Below are 25,333 nucleotides of genomic sequence, written 5' to 3' on the forward strand. Positions count from 1 at the left end.
TCCCCCCGGGGGTCCTTTTAAGGTCTAAAAACGCCTGAAAATCATGGAAACACTGCTCAAATGACACAGGAACATCATGGGGACACACTAAAATGAAACCAAAAAAGATTTGGCTGGGAAATATTTTAAGGTACAAACTTTGCAGGTTAATGACTTGCCTGTGAGGCCAAACAATTTACCCCAGACCGAAAATTTCCTCCCCCACTTAGGCTTAGTTCAGACACAGTGTTTTTGAAGCGTTTTTCAACTTTAACATTACTTTCAACCACTACAAATGCATTCACTGGGAAATATAATTGTAACATGTAACAACCCTAGCTGGCCATGTGGTGTTTTACACATAAGCAGACCCATCTTGTTTCATTTATGAAGGAGGGACTCTTAAAGTCAGAGAGCTTATTTTTACTGGTGCATCAGGCGGCATTAAACTTCTTAAAGGGCCATTATTAAACAGTGGGTCTCCTAAACTGTTGTAGCCTATGCTGTGAGTGGATGGGCTGCCAAGAATTACGATGCACCACAATACCCCTTTCATATGTTCAGGAGGGCCTCCTGAAAAAATGTTGCATTGAATGCAAGGCCTGCCCTGCTACCAATTCTTATGCACCCCAATAAGCCTTTGAACCCACATACTGGATGGGCCCATGAAAATCCACTTCAAAATATGCATTTTATACTCCCATACTCCTTTGTTTTACACATTGGCAGCAAGGTCAGCCCTGCTGCATAGTCATATGCACCCCATTACATCTTGGAACCCACATACTGGATGGGCACATGAAAATCCACTCGTATTTTATAATGGTATGATGGTTCCCTCTTTGCAGAATTATTTACAGAAGAATTTGGCATTTTATTTGCCATGTTTTTAACAATAAGGTTCAGATAGGCTTTAAATAAGGCTAATACATGCAATACAATGCAATTTTATTGCAAACTACAAAATTCAAGGATTAGTATGATTGAATAGTGTGAGTGCGTACACTTTTGTATATGTTAACATGCAAAGGTTAAAAAGTACATATAATGATTAAATACATATAGTGATTAGTGTTGAGCATTCCGATACTGCAAATATCGGGTATCGGCCGATGTTCGCTGTATCGGAATTCCGATACCGAGTTCCGATATTTTTGTGATATCGGAAATCGGAATCAGAAGTTCCTATAAGTTCCCAGGCGTGTGAGGTGCGTATGGTTCCCAGGGTCTGGAGGAGAGGAGACTCTCCTTCAGGCCCTGGGATCCATATTCATGTAAAAAATAAAGAATAAAAATAAAAAATATGGATATACTCACCCCTCCGACAGATCCTGGACCTCAGCGGTGCAACCGGCAGCCTCCATTCCTAAGAATGCAGTGAGTGCAGGACCCGCGATGACGTTGCGGCTTTTGATTGGTCGCGTGAGCGGTCACATGAGCGGTCACGTGACCAATCACAAGCCGTGACGTCATCGAAGGTCCTTCACTCTGCATTCTTAGGAACAGAGGCAGACGCTTGCAGCGGCGACAGCCAGGGCTCGTCCGAGGGTGAGTATATCCATATTTTTTATTTTTATCCTTTATTTTTTTACATGAATATGGATCCCAGGGCCTGAAGGAGAGTTTCCTCTCCTTCAGACCCTGGGAACCATCCAGGATCACTTCCGATATTTGTGTCCCATTGACTTGTATTGGTATCAAGTATCGGTATCGGCGATATCCGATATTTTTTGGATATCGGCCGATCCAATCCGATACTTTCAAATATCGGAAGGTATCGCTCAACACTAATAGTGATTACGTATATATAAAGTCCATAACAAACAAGAAAAAAGCTGAATGGCACTAAGAAACAGGTGAGTACTCACTGTTTGAGCAGTCTTAGCAGAGTCCAGTAGGATGAGCTGAGTCGACAACCCCACCAAACGGTAATCCACTGGAATAAGGCATGCTTGCTTGAAAAAACATGAGTGGAAATCCAAACAGGAAGAAAATAGCAGCACCACACAAGTCTTCCAGTAAAAAAAACTTTTGTCCTTTATTTTAACAACGTGCTGTGGACATGGTTACAGAGGGCAGGATAATTGCAAGACGAACTGGTTAGGTTAATGGACTATGGCCATTTCGCGTGGTATACGCTTCAACGGGTCCAGATCTGGCGCAACATAAAGTTAGCCATGCGTGCCAGACTGCTAACAGGCAAGACTTCTGTGTCCTCACCAACAGGACGGCTGACCATGCTGTCCTCCTCCTCATCCTCCCTGTCCTCAGGCCATCCATGCTGAACAGAAGGTATGACAGCTGTGCTTGTAGTACCGTCTATAGTGCATGAAAGTAGCTCCTGTTCTTCTTCCTCCTCCTCCTCATTGCCTACCAATCCACGTTGAGAAGACATGAGGCTGGGCTGAGTGTAATCCCCTTATAGTTCCTTGCTCCATGTCCTCGTGCTCTGCCTGCAATACATCCTCTTTAATTGTGTGCAGAGAGGTTTTCAGAATGCTGAGAAGCAGAATGGTGATGCTAATTACAGCTTCATCGCTGCTCACCATCTTGGTGCAGTCCTCAAAGTTTTGGAGGATGGTACATATGTCTGACATCCATGTCCACTCCTGAGGTCTTATGTGTGGAGTCTGAACTGAATATCGACGGCCTTGTTGATGTTGGTAGTCAAAAACTGCCCTCTTCTGCTCACAAATCCTTTCCAACATAGGCAGCGTAGAGTTTCAGAGCATGGGGACAGCACACGCCAGTCGGTGAGCTGCAAACACTGCTGAAGCACAGCGTGGTCGGCTGAAGCTGTAGCTGACTTTCTAAAATGGGCAGACAGACGGCGTACTTTCACTAGCAGATCCAGCAGCTCCGGGTAGCTTTTCAGAAAACGTTGAACTACGAGGTTAAGCACATGGGCCAAGCAACGTACGTGTGTGAGTTCACCTTGGTTATGGCCATTGTCACACACGACCATGCCTGGCTGTAGGTTCATCGGTGTCATCCAAATATCTGACTGCTCTTTCAGCGCTGTCCATGACTATTCTGCATTGTGCGGTTTGTCACCTATGCAGATTAGCTTCAGCACAGCCTGTTGCCGCTTGGCTGAGGCAGTGCTGCAGTGCTTCCAGCTTCTGACTGATGTGTTGATTTCAGAGATGGAGGATGAAGAGGAGGAGGTGCAGGAGCTGTAGACTGTGGGGGAAACCTTGATTGACGTAGGGCAGCAATCTTCGGCGTGGGGAGGATGTGTTCCATCGCAAGGTCTGACTGGGTCCCGACTTCCACTATGTTAACCCAGTGTGCCATCAGTGAGATGTACCGTCCCTGCCCACAAGCACTTGTCCACGTATCCGTGGTTAGGTGGACTTTCCCTGTAACAGCATTGCTGAGGGCACGGGTAATGTTGTGGGACACATGCTGGTTCTGCCGGTACGGTACACCAGAAGAAATAGTGTCGACTGGGGACCGAGTACCTTGGGACGGCCTCCGTCATCAGGTTGCAGAAAGCTTCTGTCTCAACGAGCCTAAAAGGCAACATTTTGAGTGCAAGAAGAAGAGAAATGTTAGAATTTAGGACTGTGGCCTGTGGGGCATTGGCTGGGTATTTACGCTTGTGTTCCCAAGACTGGGGTATAGACAACTGAAGGCTGTGCTGGGATAAAGATGTGAACGGGCTTGATGATGGTGCTGCTTAACTGTGGGCAACAACAGGTGCAGGGCTAGAGGCATCTTCACATGCATGGTGGACTGGGGATTGGCTTCACCTTCTACGCAAAACAGTGGAAGAAGCAGTGGTGTCACCTGCAGGCAGTGTTCCTGGAGCCTGGGCCCACAAAGTCGGGTGTTTTGCTGCCATGTACCTGATCATGCTGGTGGTGGTCAGGCTGGTTGTTTTGCTACCCCTTCTGATGTGGGCTTGGCAGGTGCTGTTTGAGGTTATCGACAGAGTCTTTAAAAAATAACCAGACTTGGGAAATCTAACAGTTGGAATGGCAACTTCACTGATGTTGGTGTTACGGGGAACAGATGCAAGCCTTCTGTCTGTGGCCACCACACTGCTTCTTCCTGCATGTTGGGGGCATATGCCTCCTTCCCCATTTGTGCTGCTGTCCTCGTTATGCATGTCCTCCTGCCAGGTTGGGTCAGTCACTATGTCATCCACCACCTCGTCTTCCACATACAAACCCTGCTCCTCCTCCTGACTTTCTGGCAATTGTGTCTCATCATCGTCCACCTCTTGTGACACTTTCCCACCATCGCCTTCCTGTGATCGGGGCTGGTCAAAGCTTTGGGCAGCTCTACATGCAATCTCATCTGTCCCCACTTCAAGTTGACTGGCCAATAGCTCTGAATCTTGAAATGGAAAATTGAACAGCTCTTCAGAGTGTCCAAGTGTGGGGTCAGTTGTCTCAGGGCACTCGGTGGGAGGAAGGAGGATCGGGGTGAGGAATATCTGGGCCACACTCACGGCTACTCAGACTTGACCGTGTGGAAGACATGATGGTGGTCGTTAAGTGACTGGAAGCATTATCCGCTATCCAACCAACAACAGTTTCACACTGCTGTGGCTTCAATAGTGGTGTGCTGTGGTCCCCTAGAAACTGGGACAGGAAGGTCGAGCGAGAAGATGTGGGTCTTTGTTGTGGCCCACTTGCACCTTGGCCACGGCCTCATCCTCTGCATGCACCATCAGCATCACATCCAGTTCCCCACCCCTTGCCTTGCCCATTTTAAATGGACTACTGCACTATTTCAAAAGCTCAACACAAATGTATTTATTTGGAGCTAAATTATATCTGATCAGTATGCCTGCAAAGCCACGATTTTTCAAACACAAACACCAAGCCTCAGCCTGACATAGCCTGTATTACATTTTTTGAGGCTTTTTGCTGAATTTAAAACCCCCCAAAAAAAGAGTGGCACAAGGCTAGCACACAGAACTATTCTACGTATGCCTGCTGAAATACGATTTTTCTAAACCAGAACTCAGCCTGACATAACAGACCATATTAACTTTTTTTTAGTGTTTTGTATAATTTAAAAAAAAAAAAGAAGAAAAAAAGAACAAGGCTAGCAGACAGAACAATGAAATTTATGCCTGTCAAGCTACGATTTTTCAACCACAGATACAACAGGCCTCAGTCTGACACAATAGACTGTCTTAAATGTTTGGGGGGTGTTTTCTTAAATGCAAAATAGTGCTGTGTATATCTAGAGTAAGAGACAGCAAAAACAATGGAAAACAGACCTAAAATGCCCAAACTTGGAGCACGCAGATATATGAGGGCTGTCACGGAAATAACACACTGTCAAATATGTGTCCTGTATTTTTTTAAATGCAAAATAGTGCTGTATATAACTAGAGTAAGAGACAGCAAAAACAGTGGAAAACCGGCCTAAAAGGAGCATGCAGATTTATGAGGCCTTTTTTGTTTTTTGGAGAGCTTAAAACCAAAAAAAAAAAAAAAAAAAAAGAGTGGCACAAGGCTACCACACAGAACTATGCTACAGGGGAAATTTGATTTTTCAAAAACAGATACACCAGGATTCAGTCTGACTTTACAGACTGTATTTATGTGTTTTTTTTCTTTTTGGTTAATGTAAACAAAAAAAAAATGACCAATGCTAGCAGACGGAACTATGAAACTTATGCCTGTCAAGCTACGATTTTTCCACCACAGATACAACAGGCGCTACAGTCTGACATAACAGACTGTCTTAATTTTTTGGGGGGTTTTGTAGAATTTTTTTTAATGCAAAATAGTGCTGTATATAAGTAGAGTCACAGACAGGAAAAAAATGGACTGATGGCCTAAAATGGCCAAACTTGGAGCACGCAGATATATGAGGCCTGTCACGGAAATATTACAGGCCAAATATGTGGCCTGTATTTTTTTGGGGGGGTTCTGCAAAATAGTACTGTATATAAGTAGAGTCACAGACAGCAAAAACAGTGGAAAACCAGCCTAAAATGCCCAAACTTGGAAAACGACGATATATGAGGCCTTTTTTGTTTTTTGGCACAAGGCTACCACACAGAACTATGCTACTGCGGAAATACAATTAAAAAAAAAAAACACAAGGACTCAGCCTGACATAACAGACTCTATTAATTTTTTGGGGGAGAGCTTTTGGGTGAATTTATTATAAAAAAAACATAAAAAAAATTGTAGAACAAGGCTAGCACACACAACTATGCTACGTATGCCTGACAAACTATGATTTTTCTACAGATGCGCCAGGACTCAGTCTGACATAACAGACTGTATTTTTTTTTCTGGGGTGAATTTTTGGAAGAAAAAAAAAAATGAAAACTGCAACTAGGTATATAGTAAATAAGCAGCAGCAGACAGTTATGGAGCTTTGGGAGGGATGCAGTGAGAGCTATGGACGCACATACAGTGCCTGCAGGTCTTGCAATGATATGGATATGCTGTGCGCTGCCTACCTAGTGCTGCAACCTTGGGACCCAAGAATTAGCCCTAAAAAGGACTGTTGGTTTCTCAGGAGTTGTGGAATTGACAGTTGCAGACCTACACTAACCATTAAAAGCACGATTATGACCCTATCTCTGCAGCAGCTGTCTCTACTCTCGCTGGTTCCGGAGATGTATGACGCAAGAAGGGCGGCGTCGGGTCTCTTATACTTGGGATGATGCTGTGCGGCCAAGCCATTCACTGCACGACCACAACAAAGATGGCTGCGAGCATAGTGATTCTCGGGCGAGTAACGAGTAGAGGCGAGCACGTTCGCTCATCACTATTAGGGACTTATAAGGGTTAAAAGTTGACCAGCAATTTCTCATTTTTACAACACTTTTTTTTAGGGACCACATCGCATTGGAAGTCGCTTTGAGGGGTCTGTATGATAGAAAATACCCAATGTGTGACACCATTCTAAAAACTGCACCCCTCAAGGTGCTGAAAACCACAATCAAGAAGTTTATTAACCCTTCAGGTGTTTCACAGGAATTTTTGGAATGTTTAAAAAAAAAAAGAAAAAAAATGAACATTTAACTTTTTTCACAAAAAACTTACTTCAGCTCCAATTTGTTTTATTTTACCAAGGGTAACAGGAGAAATTGGACTCCAAAAGTTGTTGTACAATTTGTCCTGAGTACGCTGTGGGGGTAAACCACTGTTTGGGCGCATGGCAGAGTTCGGAAGGGATGGGGCGCCGTTTGACTTTTCAATGCAAAATTGACTGGAATTGAAATAAGAAGCCATGTCGCGTTTGGGGAGCCCCTGATGTGCCTAAACATTGAAACCCCCAGAAGTGACACCATTTTGGAAAGCAGACCCCCTAAGGAACTTATCTAGATGTGTGGTGAGCATTTTGTCCCACCAAATGCTTCACAGAAGTTTATAATGCAGAGCCGTAAAAATAAAAAATCATATTTTTCACAAAATGATCTTTTCGCCCCCCCAATTTTTTCCCCCAAAGGTAACAGATGAAATTGGACCCCAAAAGTTGTTGTGAAATTTGTCCTGAGAACGCTGATACCCCATATGTGGGGGTAAACCACTGTTTGGGCACATGGCAGAGCTAGGAAGGGAAGGAGCGCAATTTGACTTTTCATTGCAAAATTGACTGGAATTGAGAGAGGACGCCATGTCGCGTTTGGAGAGCCCCTGATGTGCCTAAACAGTAGAAACCCCCCACAAGTGACCCCATATTGAAAACTACACCCCCCAGGGAACTTATCTAGATGTGTTGTGAGAACTTTGAACTCCCAAGTGTTTCACTACAGTTTAGAACGCAGAACCATGAAAATAAAAAATATATTTTTTTCCCACAAAAATTATATTTTAGCCCCCAAATGTTTATTTTCCCAATGGTAGCAAGAGAAATTGGACCCCAAAAGTTGTTGTCCAATTTGTCCTGAGTATGCTGATACCCCATATGTTGGCGTAAACCCCTGTTTGGGCGCACGGGAGAGCTTGGAAGGGAAGGAGCACTGTTTTACTTTTTCAGCGCAGAATTGGCTGGAATTGAGATCGAACGCAATGTCGCATATGGAGAGCCCCTGATGTGCCTAAACAGTGGAAACCCCCAAATTCTAACTGAAACCCTAACCCAAACACACCCCTAACCCTAATCCCAACCGTAAATGTAATCCAAACCTTAACCCTAACTTTAGCCCCAACACTAACTTTAGCCCCAACCCTAACTGTAGCCCTAACCCTAACCCTAATGGGAAAATGGAAATAAATATTTATTTTTTTCCCTAACTAAGGGGGTGATGAAGGGGTTTGATTTACTATTAATAGCGGGGGTTTTAGCGGATTTTTATGATTGGCAGCTGTCACTCACTAAAAGACGCTTTTTATTGGAAAAAATTGTTTTTGCATCTCCACATTTTGAGAGCTATAATTTTTCCATATTTTGGTCCACAGAGTCATGTGAGGTCTTGTTTTTTGCGTGACAAGTTAACATTTTTATTGGTACCATTTTTGGGCACGTGACATTTTTTGATCGCTTTTTATTCTGATTTTCGTGAGGCAGAATGACCAAAAACCAGCTATTCATATATTTCTTTTGGGGGGGCGTTTATACCGTTCCACTTTTGGTAAAATTCATAAAGCAGTTTTATTCTTTGGGTCAGTTCGATCACAGCGATACCTCATTTATAAAATATTTTTATGTTTTGGCGCTTTTATAAGATAAAAACTATTTTATATAAAAAATAATTATTTTTGCATCGCTTTATTCTGAGGACTATAACTTTTTTATTTGTTTGCTGATGACACTGTATGGTGGCTCGTTTTTTTGCGGGACAAGATGACGTTTTCAGCGGTACCATGTTTATTTATATCTGTCTTTTTGATCGCGTGTTATTCCATTTTTTGTTCGGCGGTATGATAATAAAGCGTTTTTTTATGGTGTTCACTGAAGGGGTTAACTAGCGGGACAGTTTTATAGGTCGGGTCGTTACGGACGCGGTGATACTAAATATGTGTATTTTTATTGTTTTTTTTATTTAGATAAAGAAATGTATTTATTGGAACAATATTTTTTTTTCTTTATGTAGGATGGGGAGGGGGGATATGAATATATAGTGTCAGATCGCTGATCTGAGCACTGTGTCAGATCAGCGATCTGACAGGCAGTGCTGCAGGCTTGCTGGCGCCTGTTCTCAGCAGACGCTTGCAAGCCACCTCCCTGCAGGGCCCGGAAGGAGCCCCGCAGCCATTTTGGATCCAGGGCCTGCAGGGAGGAGACGCTTGGAACAACGCAACCATATTGCACGCAGGGAGCTCCCTATGCCGCCGGAACGCTGCGATCATGTTTGATCGCAGTGTTCCGAGGGTGATTGTGCTGGGAGCAGTCCGTGACCACTCCTGGCAAAAAGTGCCGGATGTCAGCTGACACCCGGCAGCAATTGGCCGTGCTCCCCTCCTGAGTGCGGCTGATCGCCCATGACATACTATCCCATCCCTGGGAATTAAGTCCCAGGTCACCTCGACGGGATAGTACGTCATATGGCAGAAAGGGGTTAATATGGTAATAAAAAATGTCAGAATGCATATATAAAGTAACAATTTACTGATAGTGGAGATGACAGCCAAGTCCCTGACGCGCGTTTCAGCGCTAATGCCTTCTTCTGATATTTTTCATTGCCATGTCACAGTATGTTATTAAGGATTGTTAGACTGACTTCTTATCTTGTCCAGACTTAACTATTGTGACATTTACATTGCCTCTTTGGACTATTTTACTTTGTCTCTCTAATGCTGCATATTGAAATTCATTTAGTGTCATTTTTATATATCTTGTTATATTTACCCTCTGTGTTGGAGTGTGATGCCATTTTATATGATGGCTTAACTGTGTTTCTCATGTTCACTTAATACATTTTCAATAAAGATGTATTTCTTTTATATATATACAGTACAGACCAAAAGTTTGGACACACCATCTCATTTAAAGATTTTTCTGTATTTTCATGACTATGAAAATTGTACATTCACACTGAAGGCAACAAAACTATGAATTAACACATGTGGAATTATATACTTAACAAAAAAGTGTGAAATAACTGAAAGTTATGTCTTATATTCTAGGTTCTTCAAAGTAGCCACCTTTTGCTTTGATGACTGCATTGCACACTCTTGGCATTCTCTTGATGAGCTTCAAGAGGTAGTCACAGGGAATGGTCTTCCAACAATCTTGAAGGAGATCCCAGAGATGCTTAGCACTTGTTGGCCCTTTTGCCTTCACTCTGCAGTTCACCTCACCCCAAACCATCTCGATTGGGTCCAGGTCTGGTGACTGTGGAGGCCAGGTCATCTGACGTAGCACCCCATCACTCTCCTTCTTGGTCAAATAACCTTACACAGCCTGGAGGAGTGTTTGGGGTCATTGTCCTGTTAAAAAATAAATGATGGTCCAACTAAACGCAAATCGGATGGAATAGCATGCCGCTGCAAGATGTTGAGGTAGCCATGCTGGTTCAGTATGCCTTCAATTTTGAATAAATCCCCAACAGTGTCACCAGCAAAGCACCCCAACACCATCACACCTCCTCCTCCATGCTTCACGGTGGGAACCAGGCATATAGAGTCCGTCTGTTCACCTTTCCTGCGCCCCACGAAGACACGGTGGTTGGAACCAAAGATCTCAAATTTGGATTCATCAGACCATAGCACAGGTTTCCACTGGTCTAATGTCCATTCCTTGTGTTCTTTAGCCCAAACAAGTCTCTTCTGCTTGTTGCCTGTCCTTAGCAGTGGCTTCCTAGCAGCTATTTTACCATGAAGGCGTGCTACACAAAGTCTCCTCTTAACAGTTGTTGTAGAGATGTGTCTGCTGCTAGAACTCTGTGTGGCATTGACCTGGTCTCTAATCTGAGCTGCTGTTAACCTGCGATTTCTGAGGTTGGTGACTCAGACAAACTTATCCTCAGAAGCAGAGGTGACTTTTGGTCTTCCTTTCCTGGGGCGGTCCTCATGTGAGCCAGTTTCTTTGGAGCGCTTGATGGTTTTTGCCACTGCACTTGGGGACACTTTCAAAGTTTGCCCAATTTTTCGGACTGACTGACCTTCATTTCTTAAAGTAATGATGGCCACTCGTTTTTCTTTACTTAGCTGCTTTTTTCTTGCCATAATACAAATTCTAACAGTCTATTCAGTAGGGCTATCAGCTGTGTATCTACCAGTCTTCTGCACAACACAACTGATGGCACCAACCCCATTTATAAGGCAAGAAATCCCACTTATTAAACCTGACAGGGCACTCCTGTGAAGTGAAAACCATTCCCGGTGACTACCTCTTGAAGCTCATCAAGAGAATAGCAAGAGTGTGCAAAGCAGTCATCAAAGCAAAAGGTGACTACTTTGAAGAACCTAGAATATAATACATAATTTCAGTTGTTTCACACTTTTTGGTTAAGTATATATTTCCACATGTGTTAATTTATAGTTTTGATGCCTTCAGTGTGAATGTACAATTTTCATAGTCATGAAAATACAGAAAAATCTTTAAATGAGAAGGTGTGTCCAAACTTTTGGTCTGTGCTATATATATATATATATATATATATATATATATATATATATATATATATATATATATATATATATATATATATTTATTATGATCAAACTTGCACATATTTCCGATATGATTTCCTAAGTAATTCCGGTGCATTACCAGATCTACCAAGTCCTACTGGCTAAGTACTCATGAGTCTAATTATTACATATATCATTTTTACTCACTGACTCTTCATGTACTTATACAAATTACCTATATTTGGTTGATTGTACATTGTAATAACCAGCAGTATTATAGATAAAAGGGCTTTCTGGGATTTTACAAAACTTGGCCAAGAGGAAGGATAATTATGCAATAAATAACTACTGGTATTACTTAGCCACAGCATTCTCCACTGGTAGTTTTGTGTGTCTCACACTATTGCAGGCACTCACTTGGCTCAGTTGTGATGCTTGCATGTGTGGTATGTGAATTCTGAGGCCAGTAAATAGTTGCAGTAGCCACGTACACGGGTTATTACTCAACAAACTAATAATATGCATTTTTTTAGAATGACAACTTGTGAAATACCTAGAAAGTTTCGGCATCCGCCAGCAGTAGATCCCCGAACCCAGCTTCCTTGGTGAACTGTCACTTCCCACTTATGTTCTGTGTCATCATCTAGAGCATCAGGTGTAAGGTTACAAATTTCAACTTTATCAAAGTATCTCTTGAAGTCCTCAAATTTCATCCTATATATAAGTAAAAAATGTTAGGGGATCAAAGTGTTTAGCAAATTGAAGTATACATTAAACAAGCATACTGGTCAGGATGGAGAGCATGGAGGTCATGATGGGGGTCATTATTACAGGATGGGGCACATTATTAAAGAAAGGGACCAGGATGGGGGGACAATATTACTTGATGGGGAGTAGTAGAGAAGAGGTATGATTCGTCAAACTCAATTTGACAAGTGGACCCGCCCCTATCAAAGTGTATCAAAGTGTGTAACCCCTCCCCTCCCTGTCAGCCAGCTGTCCCTCCGTCTGGTTGGTTTTCTCTTTTGATACAGTTTGATATTGTTATCACAGTATTTGATACAGTGATTATTATCACAGTATTTGATTGTTTTTATATTACATTTTCATATTATATGTAGCTGCTGTGAGCTTGCCGCTGTAATCAGGCCAGTGTGTTTTATTACCAATGAGCACATATAGTGCAAAATTGTGTTTTATAACACACTGCCAGTTATATAATTATATCCTATTAGATTTTCATATTATATGTAGTTGTTTGTGAGCCTGCTTTTGTAATATGTATTTTAGAACCAGTGTTTCTGCCGGCAGTCCATAATGCTCAGCATATGGTCATCTCATTTACACAGAGTCGTTGTCTATACCTTACTTAACTACACACAGATGTGTCTCTGCAAGACATACATTCACAAACTCATTTACTAGTTGTCTATTCCCACCGACGAAGCAAAAACAGAAAAAGATATTCTCATTTTACACAAACAGATGTGTCTCTGCAAGACATACACTCACCGGCCACTTTATTAGGTACACCATGCTAGTAACGGGTTGGACCCCTTTTGCCTTCAGAACTGCCTCAATTCTTCGTGGCATAGATTCAACAAGGTGCTGGAAGCATTCCTCAGAGATTTTGGTCCATATTGACATGATGGCATCACACAGTTGCCGCAGATTTGTCGGCTGCACATCCCAAAGATGCTCCATACAAGGCAGGATGGATCCATGCTTTCATGTTGTTTACGCCAAATTCTGACCCTACCATCCGAATGTCGCAGCAGAAATTGAGACTCATCAGACCAAGCAACGTTTTTCCAATCTTCTACTGTCCAATTTCGATGAGCTTGTACAAATTGTAGCCTCAGTTTCCTGTTCTTAGCTGAAAGGAGTGGTACCCGGTGTGGTCTTCTGCTGCTGTAGCCCATCTGCCTCAAAGTTCGACGCACTGTGCGTTCAGAGATGCTCTTAGGCCTACCTTGGTTGTAACGGGTGGCGATTTGAGTCACTGTTGCCTTTCTATCAGCTCGAACTAGTCTGCCCATTCTCCTCTGACCTCTGGCATCAACAAGGCATTTCCACCCACAGAACTGCCGCTCACTGGATTTTTTTTCTTTTTCGGACCATTCTCTGTAAACCCTAGAGATGGTTGTGCGTGAAAATCCCAGTAGATCAGCAGTTTCTGAAATACTCAGACCAGCCCTTCTGGCACCAACAACCATGCCACATTCAAAGGCACTCAAATCACCTTTCTTCCCCATACTGATGCTCGGTTTGAACTGCAGGAGATTGTCTTGACCATGTCTACATGCCTAAATGCACTGAGTTGCCGCCATGTGATTGGCTGATTAGAAATTAAGTGTTAACAAGAAGTTGGACAGGTGTACCTAATAAAGTGGCCAGTGAGTGTACATTCACATGTTATTCAACACCATCAGAATTTCTGCTGTCACCAAACAGATCCATACAAACAGAAAGGGCAATACACAAATACACAACCGTGACCGAAGCAACAAAAAACAGATGCATTATGTAAACACAGAGTGGCTTAAAATATTTATTGTCACATACCACAACTACAGGAAAAACACATTATAAGATAGCTTTAACTAATTGCTAGCAGATGCTAGCTAACAATGGGGGCTATGTCCTGGTCAGACATTTAGATCAACGAAGGTGGCTAAGGCAAGTACAGTTTTGATTAAATTGGTAATTTCTGACAGAACAATGGGTTAAACTTGAAAATTTTGATGACACAAAATCTGATACGATTCTATCATTACTCTGCAAGTCAGAAGTGAAATACTGTAAAAGCTTCTTGAATGGTAACCCGCACACTAAATGGTGTAATACATATATGCAATAATGGCCGCATACACTGCTATACAAATCCTGGATTTGCGCGTTTTGATAACAATAAGATTCACAATTCTTGTTCAGGAATGTCACAAATTCACGTGGAAAGATCATATTGGCCGGGCAAAACCCGTAACTATCAAAAAATATGCCCGTCTTATCATCGCAGAGTACGATCAATACCCAGTGGCGTCCAGCTTGATTTGCCGGGTCTGTATTCACGATATATGCCGCTGGTCTCTGAGTCACTCTTTCTTCCGGAAGCAAATCACACGGAAACACACCGGCGAATATGCGCGCTGTATAATTATCGGCCCTCAATACCGCTGTAAGCTGCAGACTGTCCATCGTTACTTAATTAAAATCGTACAAGATCTCTCACCTATTATTAATTTCCAGAATGGTGTGGTTGACTGCAAAAACAATCATATTTATCGTGTGGGGTGTCGCTAGCGCAACGCGGACTTCGGCACGTAGGTTACCTGTTTTAATGAGCGAGAAATGGCCTCCAGGCTCTTGATCAGGCGATAAATCAAAAGCAAATAGAGTGAACCCAGCCATAAACTCTTCACGATCTATCGCCATGGCACAATCAGCCTTCTGCTTGCCAGATATATGGGCAAGCGCCATATACTCTCTGATGGCTAAATCAACATTAAAATTAGGATTATAAGGTCTCGCGGGTATCTGTTGGCCGTCCAGATATAAAGCCGCGTGGCTAACGTGGTAGTGGTGGAATTGTAAGGGGTTTTTCGAGTAAGAACCGCTGAATACCTCATTATCTACAAACCCCAATATAACAGTTTTTGGTATCTGGCCTAGGAAGAGGTTCTCGTGGTTCATGATCCATGTCCCTGCGGCGATGCTGTACACTTTCATGCATGTTCGGTCAATAGCGTACTTGGCGGTTGCGGATAGGAGGGCCTGGCTGTGACCGATTCGGACAGCCGGAGATACCTGCACTCTTTTCACATAGAGAGCCGCTTGCGAGATTTGCACCTTCAGCGGCTCGGCTTCTGCGGACATGAGGCAGAAAGCATCCTTATTTCTTGTTAACTTAACCTTAAGGTCAAGTCCATTCAATATTAACTTTGGTTGATTAAATATATCCCCAAAAATGGGCCTTAAGAGGTCGATGGGCTTTGAGTGGGAAGCTGCATTGGCTCTTTTGATAAACCCTGCATTTGCGCCATCCAAGCTCCGGTCATTATGATGGCCCGCAGTGTCTTTATAGAACAAACCGGCTGTAAATTGTGATGACAGCGTCTGCGAGCTGTAATTTAAAAGGGTCTCTATGTAGGCTCTATAGCTGTAGAGATTGTCCAATTGTGAGATAAGTCGATCTCCCAGAGTAATATCGACCTGGTTAAACAGAGTGGCTAGAGGGTAGTTTATGAGCACCACGCGCGCACCATCGGCGATAGCCGTATTATCTTGCTTGACGATGCGACAATTTATGTACAGCAGCGTGTTCAGATTATAATAACAATCGCCGCTCCCAGATATGAAAAATTCCAACGGCCCATTGTCTGACAGCGCCGCAACCGCTTGTACTTCTACAAATAGAGATTTCTCTATACTTGTTTGTGTCGGCGGTATGTCAAAAATATCCAGTTCAGATTTTGTGCACTCTACAGAAGCGTCATGCAGGAAAGCCATGATAACTGATTAGAAGATGTCGTCCACAGAGCGTCTTACTCGTTTCTGACGGGTACATCTCTTGGTTGTAGCTTTATTCATGAGCATCGGTGGTAAAGGCGGACAAGTGCGTATCTTTGTTTTTTGTGCTTTTTTAGAGACATAAATTATCCCAGAACCATCTTGCTGAGGTTGTGTATTTATCCTATTCATAAGGGCCGTTGAGGCGGTGGTGACAGCGTCAGATGCAATGTTTCTGACAGCCGTCGTCAAGTGTGGTTTTACTAATTCTAAGCCTTTTCTGAAAAGGGGTACGGCGCGGCGAAATAAGCCTTTAAATATTTCGGCCAGGCCAGAACCATACATGTACTCACTCCCGCTGAACCCCTATAGCCCGTTCCCCGACTGGGCAGTATAGTAGCAGGCATAAACAGCGGGATCTCCATACACTCTTTGAGACACCATTTTATCGTGTCAATACTGTCGCGGTCTAAAATGTAATCACACAATACTTTTTCCGTACTTGAATTTAACCGGTGTGCCCTGGTCTGATAAGATAGAGATTGTCACAGAATCAAAATGCTGCTTGCATAAGGGCACATAATCGGGTCTTGTGTACTGAAGGGTGATAATCTCACCGCTCTTGCCGGTTACCTGAGCGGTTCTCAGAAGTTGGACATAGCTGTCCCCCACAAGCTGATGCTGTATTATGTCTGAGTACACAAACAATGTATAAAATCCATCTTTTATATCTGCATAAATCTTCTTCCATTCAACCGGGTTATGATCTACAGAAGCCTCGCTGTATGGTTGGAGGCCTAAAATGTGCGCCAATTTGTGACCGGGGGCAAAATGTATTGACAGCGAATCTGATAGGGTGACGCTCCTCTTCACATCATCATAACGCAACTTAAAACCCTCACTGGATATCTTCAAAATATCATTTCTCACATTAATCACGCGTGAGGGCCGCGATTGTTGAATAGAACCCCGACTTTAGCACATCGCCACGTTTTCCTATATAGAAATTCCCATCATTCTATTCAAATGTGTACCATGTATGCGGATATTGAATTTCCGTTAGCGCAACTTCGTACGGGCATCCAAGATGAACCGGCTTAGATAATTTATTGGTATACTCTGCAATTCTATTGTCCGGAAAAATATTGGTAGACGCGTTTGTAGCGAGTGTGATAAAAAACGAACCAGCTTCCATGGTTATATATCTGTCAACTCCGAAGCCGGGATCCAACTATTGAATTTTTCGGGGTACCTCAGCCATTTGACAAAGCACTGACTCACACCCCCGACACGTTTTTTTCTCAAAATCTTTTCTACTCTGTAGACACGGTTCTCATCCATAGGTATTTTTTGCAGCTCATCCTTATAAAATTACCCCTCTACAGCGTCGCCGGCTATATCACTAATTTTATAAAGAGGTTTATGAAATTTATTGGAGACGGTGGTAATTAAAAAAATCTCTTCACTGTACGTTTTCTCATAGCCCTTACAGAATGTCCCCTTATAGCGGGAAATTCTGACATGATTACCAACTTTTAAAGACGGTTTAATCGGTTTATTAGTAATAGTAGAACTGTAAATATTGCGCCAGATTTGCATCGCGTTTTTCTCTGTCACAGCAGCGGGACTACAACGTATGGTAGAATGATAAGTATGATTGTAGCTATGCACCAAATCCGGTAAAATATCAATGTACCTAAAGGTGTTATGCTTCGTAAGATAGCGCCACATTCGAGTTTTTAATGTGCGATTAAAGCGCTCTACCATAGCGGCCTTAACGTCATTGTTGGTAAAAGAAGTGGTGAATATTATGCACATTACATAGTAGCTTGAGTGATGAATTTATAAATTCTTTGCCGCGATCCGTCTGCAATTTCCTCGGTATGCGCTTATCATTTTTAAATATTAATTTGAATGATCTGGCTACACTCTCACTGGTCTTGTTTGATAAGGCCACGCACCATGCGTATCTCGATAGAGTATCAATCACCATCAGTATGTATTTGACATTATCATTTTCCCTTGAATAGTCAATTAAACTTACGAGATCCGCCTGCCACTGCGCATCAATGTCCGAGACGTAAATTTTATTTGTCAAAAAGCGTTTTCTAGCAGGTTTGTGTAGCGTGTATGTGTCTTGTTTATTCAACCAGTCACTCACATCAGATTTCTTTATTCCGCGGTCTCTTGTCTCTCTAAATAATTTGTCAATTCCACAGAATGATCCGGGGGCCTTAGGTGTAAAATATTGTTTCTCTAATATTTCCTGATACGAATTAGACGTCATGATTGAATAAAATGATTGTGTGTCGATAATCAACAACCGCCTGCTTCTTTCAGAAATTCAACTGTATAAAATTTCAAGTTTTAATCCGGCTATATCATGATTGAGTTAATATAAGCAATAATTGTCTGTATGGGTGTGTTCTGGGTGTTAACAGAAGGCGTATGGAGGGGCGTAACTGGGCGTGTTTCTGGGTGTTAACAGAAGGGTTGTTTTCTGACAGTCAGAATAAATTCAGCTGTCTGTACCACTGCAGTACAACACACACAGCCCCCAAAGGCAGGCCAGACTAATCTCAGAGCTATTCTAAATGTAAGTATATACAGAGCGCCGCATTATTCTATTTTGCCTTATTATTCACAAATGCTTAATTATATTTAACTATGCATCTCTAAAACCATAACTAAAATTGTTATTTGGTTTAATAATTTAGTATTATATTGATGGTTAGCTGCATTATTTGTTTTAATAATTTAACCGTATATTTATTATGACATAATTTGTGTAATACAGTAGTTAATAGCGGTTAATACATCCTAACTAGCGTATTCAGCGCTTGAGGTATTTAACAGTGTATAGACTTATTACATATGTTTTGCATGACAGACATATTTATACAGTAGGTACAAATTTAGTTGCGCTGTATAATATAGTTTACTGTATAACCCGTATTTATGGTGTAAAATTAATATAGAAAGACTTATCCTTGTTACCTATGTTTTGCTTAGTATAAACATATTTATACAGTAGGCGCAAATTTGGTTGCGCTGTATAATATAGTTTATTGTATAACCCGTATTTATGGCTTAAAATTAATATAGAAAGACTTATCCGTATTACATATGTTTTGCTTAGTATAACCATATTTATGCAGTAGGCGCAAATTTATTTGTTGAGGTATATAAAATGAGTTTGTCTGTGGTGTAAAATTAATATAGATAGCACAAAAAATTTACAACAGTTAATTTATTTTAGATGGAATCCCAAAATTTTTCGGCTTTTTCCGACCTAGTTGAGGATTCGCTATTAGGTATGTTTCAAGCTTTATATAAATGCATCAGTTAGTGTGCCATTCTAAGTAAGGGCTGTTTTGTATATTATTTTTATATTGTTTTATTCTTTCTTGTTTAAGATTAACTTATGAGGGACATCCATGATGATTTTTTAAACGCCTTCAGCTTGCCTGCTCTGGAGTGTGAAACACCTGGAGCTGAGTATAGTAACACTAATGAAGCTGACACAGCGGTATGGGATTTGGCGCAAGAAATCATAGGTGCGTTGTGTGTCTGTGTGTGTGTGTGTGTATATGTGTGTATATATCTTTTAAGTATTTAGACGTGTAAATATATGTTAATTCTTTACAGATGTCGACCTGATTCCAGAGCCAATTACCTTGGAACACAATCAGATGACCGCTGAAGACCTGTTGTACCAGACCCCCACACCGAGAAACAGCCCTGTTTCTAGAGTCCCCAAAAACCCGCGAGGGACTGCGAGCAAGAAAGGAAAAGGTAGCAATCGTATGAAAACGTGTTTTTGCACAAACGCTCTGAGAAAATCCCACTCACCTCTACTAAGCCCTATATCTTTATTTATAGCTTGTAAAGTGAAGCCTAGGAGAATTGTATTCGCAAAAGAGAATATACCACTGCTAATGGAGAACCTCACAGAAGCTCCCGAAGCCGCCACGGCAATCGTCCACCCCACATCGCAAGCCCATAAGTGTATATTTTGATATACATGCATAGCCTCTGTACAATCAATGATACACATGCTTCTCCAATGAGTTCCTGGTCTCGCACATATCTGGCACATGTATAATCTTTCCACAAGCTGAGCGCAGAGACACGCGGCGGTCTCGCACATATCTGACACATGTATAATCTTTCCTGCAGCTAAGCGCAGAGACACGCGGCGGTCTCGCACATATCTGACACATGTATAATCTTTCCTGCAGCTAAACGCAAAGTCATGAGAAAAACACCTCCAGCACCTCTACAGCCGCTACAACTCTCCGAGAATGGCGCGTCACCAGTGTGGTCTGCAATACAGTCGTCTAATGGACCTGTTAGAACAGCCCCGGTATCACCAATCTGTGTGGTGCACGGCCTGGGAAACCTTGTGTCGGCGGACCAGCGTGAAATACTCCATTCAAGTAGTGACCAGCCATCGACCAGCCGTTTGAATGACCCAGCGCTACTATATCCAGAAGTGGTAGAGGCACCCCGAAAACATAAGCGAAAAACAAAGCATATTACAGAGCCAGCAAGCACATCCAGTGCCGTGGGTGCCACAGCCACGATGACTGGTGAAGAGCTTGATCGCGCGATTGATCAGCTCACTGATGGTAAGCAATCAGCCGTAGAACCGCTCATTATACGTATGGCCCACACTATGCAGCCGCCAGCAGCATATCTAACTGTACCTGCTAATTCCTCTGGTGCCGGCCCCTCAGGAGCCTTTAATTTGGGTGGCATATCTCATGTCTGTGTATCTAACCCTGTTAATGTTAAGAAACGGTTAAATAGGTCGCTACCAAGGGATGTTAAGGTGTGTAAAAAGCCAAGGATTCAAGCGGCATCTACAAATCTGCTGCATGAATCCATCGGCTGGGGCCCCGCTGAAATGCCTGTGTTTCAGGAACAGTTCAGCCGCTACTTACGCTACAAACTCTGGGTCCCCAAAATAATGTTTTTTTGTGATACTTTTGAAAAATTATTATCAACACTAACCCCAACACATGCTAATAAGGCCGAACTATATGCACTCCAGAATCTGCAGCTGGATGGTGAGACAACATCTGCAGATAGCCCATTATGACTGCATAGGGTCGGCTACGGCATGCATAAACCACCTAAACCAACACTACCCAGGTATAATAGGGCTAGATTTATAAAGAGGGCTCTAAAATTGTTGGTCAGCACTAAACACGCGCTATGCGCTAGGAGGCGTCGTGGTGGCATGTGTCCTACAATAGCTCTACAGATGCCACAGTTGTCGCCACAAGAGTCAGACCACCATTCACATAGCCATGATAACTCTGCAAATGTCCTGCATGCATCTACACAAAATTCACAAGCCTCAGACGCTGACTTTGTCGCTGGTGGTGATGTGTTGTACTCCGATCATACAGTATTTTTACAACGCATCTATCATCATCAAAGGGCTCTCCGCAATTTCAACGGTCATATACATACAAATCATTATAGAGTTGTTGTTCAGTCATGTACACATGACTTTCTACAGTTCTTTAGGAGCGGTAAATTTTCAGATCATACATTTATTGCCCACAATGGTGGTAGATACGACTCATACTTTATTGTTAAGGAACGGATTTCTGAAAAACTACAGGTAAAGTTGATAACCCAAGGTGGCCGCCTCTTGTGTGTGACACTACCCGATTTGTCTATAAGGTTCATAGACTCTCTAAATTTTATCCTCATGAAACTCAGTAAATTACCACAGGCCATGGGGTTTTCAGGAGGCAAAGGACATTTTCCACACTTTTTTAATACCAGAGAAAACCAAAATTATGTAGGCCCCATACCTGATGTAAAATATTATGGGGTGGAGTACATGTCACCTGGTGAGAAGTCAGAGTTCCTGGAGTGGTATGAGGCCCAGGTAAATACAACTTTTTACTTCAAGGCTGAGTTAAAATCTTATAGCAAACAAGATGTTGAAATTCTGAGACACGCCTGCGAGATCTATAGAGAGCGTATTATGCAAATGACACCGAAAAATGTAAAAAAATACTGTAAGCGTCAAAAGCAAACGATTGTAGTGAGCAGATGTGTTAATCCTTTTCAGCTCATCACCCTGGCCTCGGTGTGTATGGCAATGTACAGGTTTAAATTTCTTCCAAAAAAGACCATCGCCATTTTGCCAGGTGATAATTATCACAAGGCAAAAAAGCGCTACTCGTCACCCGCTATACAATGGCTCATGTATGTAGCCCACTCCGAGAACATCGACATCCGACACGCTTTGAGAGGCGGTGAAAAACAAGTTGGGAAATATTTTCTAGATGGCTATGCCTATGTTAGCGGTCAACACATAGCCTTTGAATTTCAGGGGTGTTTTTACCACGGATGTCCCGTGTGCTATAATGAAAATGACACGAATAAGGTCACAAACACGTCCTAAGGCCAATTATATTACACCTTTCTATCTAAAAAGCGCTACTTACAGGGCTGCGGGTACACAATAAGAGTGATGTGGGAGCATGAGAGGAATGAAATGGTTGAAAATGATTCTAACCTTCAAACATTTCTCCACCAGATGGAATTTCCCCTTCCTTTAGACCCCCGTGATGCGCTTTATGGCGGCCGAACTAACGCCATTAAGCTCTATCACCAGCTGGAAGATGGGGAGACTTTACATTACTACGATTTCACCAGTCTGTACCCCTTTGTAAACAAAACTAAAACATACCCTGTAGGCCATCCAGACATCATCTATGACAATTTTGGATTCATTAAAAAATACTTTGGCATTGCTAATGTCAAGGTCTACCCGCTGAGAGATTTATTTTTTCCAGTTCTACCGGTAAAACTCAGCAAAAAATTAATGTTTCCCCTTTGCTACACATGCGCTGTAAATTCCCAGGCAGATATTTGTGCTCATAGTGATGAAGAACGTGCACTGACAGGCACCTGGTGCACTATAGAGCTCGAGATGGTGATAGAAAAAGGGTATCGGATCGCGCACATCTATGAAATATGGCATTTTCCTAAAACCACTGATGATCTGTTTGCTCCCTATATTAAATTACATCTTAGGGAAAAGCAGGAAGCCTCTGGTTACCCTAGCTGGTGCACTGATGAAGACAAGAAAAGGCAGTACATTGACTCCTTTCTTGAAAAAGAAGGTGTCCAATTACGGCCTGAAAATATAGCTGTCAATCCTGCTAAGAGACAGATCTCCAAGCTTTTCTTAAATTCTTTATGGGGTAAGTTTGCTCAGAGATCTAATCTATCATGTACCAGCATTGTCAGGGACCCAGATGAGCTTTTTAAGTATTTGTTCCTGCCTTACTATGACATCTCGATGTTACATTTCCTTGATGATGACACCGCAACCATTAACTGGAAATATGCAAAAGGCCACCACACCGTCAACAAAAACACAAACATTTTTATAGCGTGTTTTACAACAGCGTATGCCCGGCTCTATTCGCTGCTGGACCGGCTGCAGGAGAGGTGCCTTTATCAAGACACAGATTCTGTTATTTTTGTACAGAGAGATGGTGAGTGGCAGCCGCCTTTAGGCGATTACCTGGGGGAACTGACCAGTGAAATACCCGATGGTACACACATCACAGATATGTATCCGCGGGGCCCAAAACTTACGGATACAAACTCAACACCGGTAAAACTGTCTTAAAAGTTAAGGGGATAACACTAAATGTCGGTAACTCTCAATCTATTAATTTCAACAGTCTAAAAGATCTAGTTCTGGACTACCCGCGCAATTCTGACACAGATACACAGAAACGTATCGTCGTACAGCAGCCGTCCATTGTGAGAAATAAAAAGTACTGGGAGATTGAAACAAGGCCATTACGCAAAACACAAAAGTGCGTTTACACAAAGCAGTGACTAATTGACGATTTCACTACCTTGCCTTTTGGGTATTAGTCGAGTATTGTGATGGATACACGCCTGCAACACGCATTCTCATGCATTCTAGCAGGCCCGTCTAATTCTGGAAAGAGCTATTTGGTAAAACAACTGCTATATAATATTGAAACTAATTTTTCTCAGAAACCTGATAATATTGTTTGGTTTTATTCGTGTTGGCAAAAACTATATGATGAAATCTCTCTCTCTTTTCCCCACGCCAGATTTGTGGAGGGTCTGCCGAATACGTTCGTAGATGACAAATTATTCCCGCCGGAGAAGGTGAATTTGGCTATTGTTGATGATCTCATGGAGAGTGCTAGTGAAAATTGTGAGATAGAAAAAGCCTTTACCAAGTATGTGCACCACAGAAATCTCAGCATTTTCTACCTGGTACAAAACATATTTTGTCAGGGTAAGAAAAGCCGCACGATAAATTTAAACACAAAATACATGGTGCTTTTTAATAACCCCCGAGATAAATTACAAATTTTAACTCTAGCTCGCCAGATGTATCCCGGAAAAACACGTTTTTTCCTAGAAGCTTTTGAGGATGCCACGCAGGAGCCTTATGGGTATTTGCTTGTAGATTTGAGAGCTAATACCCCTGAGGATCTTCGCTTAAGGACCGGATTGTTTCCACCAGCGTTGCCTGCAGTCTATGTTCAAAATAAAAACACTTCTAAAAAGTGAATTTTACCCGGTATCAGACATTCTACGCTGTGTGCATTGTGATTTAAAGATGTCTGAGAGACTCCGCCGTAACTGGGCTCTCTTAAAAACTCTGGTGAAAGCAACCCCCGCTGTCAGAAAGTCTATTTTGCACAATGCAAGCAACGATTTAATTACAGCCATAGGCGAGATAGCTTTAAACATCTTAAAAGGCAGGATTCCGCTGAAAGAGCGTCAAAAAGGCATATTAACCCCTTCACCCCCAAGGGTGGTTTGCACGTTAATGACCGGGCCAATTTTTACAATTCTGACCACTGTCCCTTTATGAGGTTATAACTCTGGAATGCTTCAACGGATCTTGGCGATTCTGACATTGTTTTCTCGTGACATATTGTACTTCATGATAGTGGTAAAATTTCTTTGATATTACCTGCGTTTATTTGCAAAAAAAATGGAAATTTGGTGAAAATTTTGAAAATTTTGCAATTTTCCAACTTTGAATTTTTATGCCCTTAAATCACAGAGATATGTCACACAAAATACTTAATAAATAACATTTCTCACATGTCTACTTTACATCAGCACAATTTTGGAACCAAAATTTTTTTTTGTTAGGGAGTTATAAGGGTTAAAAGTTGACCAGTAATTTCTCATTTTTACAACACCATTTTTTTTTAGGGACCACATCTCATTTGAAGTCATTTTGAGGGGTCTATATGATAGAAAATACCCAAGTGTGACACCATTCTAAAAACTGCACCCCT

The 25,333-nt window shown here is 42.1% G+C and overlaps 1 protein-coding gene across 1 annotated transcript in view; it reads right to left on the reverse strand.

The window, feature by feature from the left end:
- CAPN9 (calpain 9) overlaps positions 1-25,333 on the reverse strand; it is a 260,696-nt gene that overhangs the window by 139,725 nt on the left and 95,638 nt on the right. Inside the window, exon 9 of the mRNA XM_077289096.1 lies at positions 12,037-12,197. Within this exon, the coding sequence (XP_077145211.1) occupies positions 12,037-12,197 (161 nt within the window). The remainder of the gene's footprint in view (positions 1-12,036; positions 12,198-25,333) is intronic.

Source organism: Ranitomeya variabilis, chromosome 2, assembly GCF_051348905.1.
Source record: "Ranitomeya variabilis isolate aRanVar5 chromosome 2, aRanVar5.hap1, whole genome shotgun sequence".
NCBI classification, from domain to species: domain Eukaryota; kingdom Metazoa; phylum Chordata; class Amphibia; order Anura; family Dendrobatidae; genus Ranitomeya; species Ranitomeya variabilis.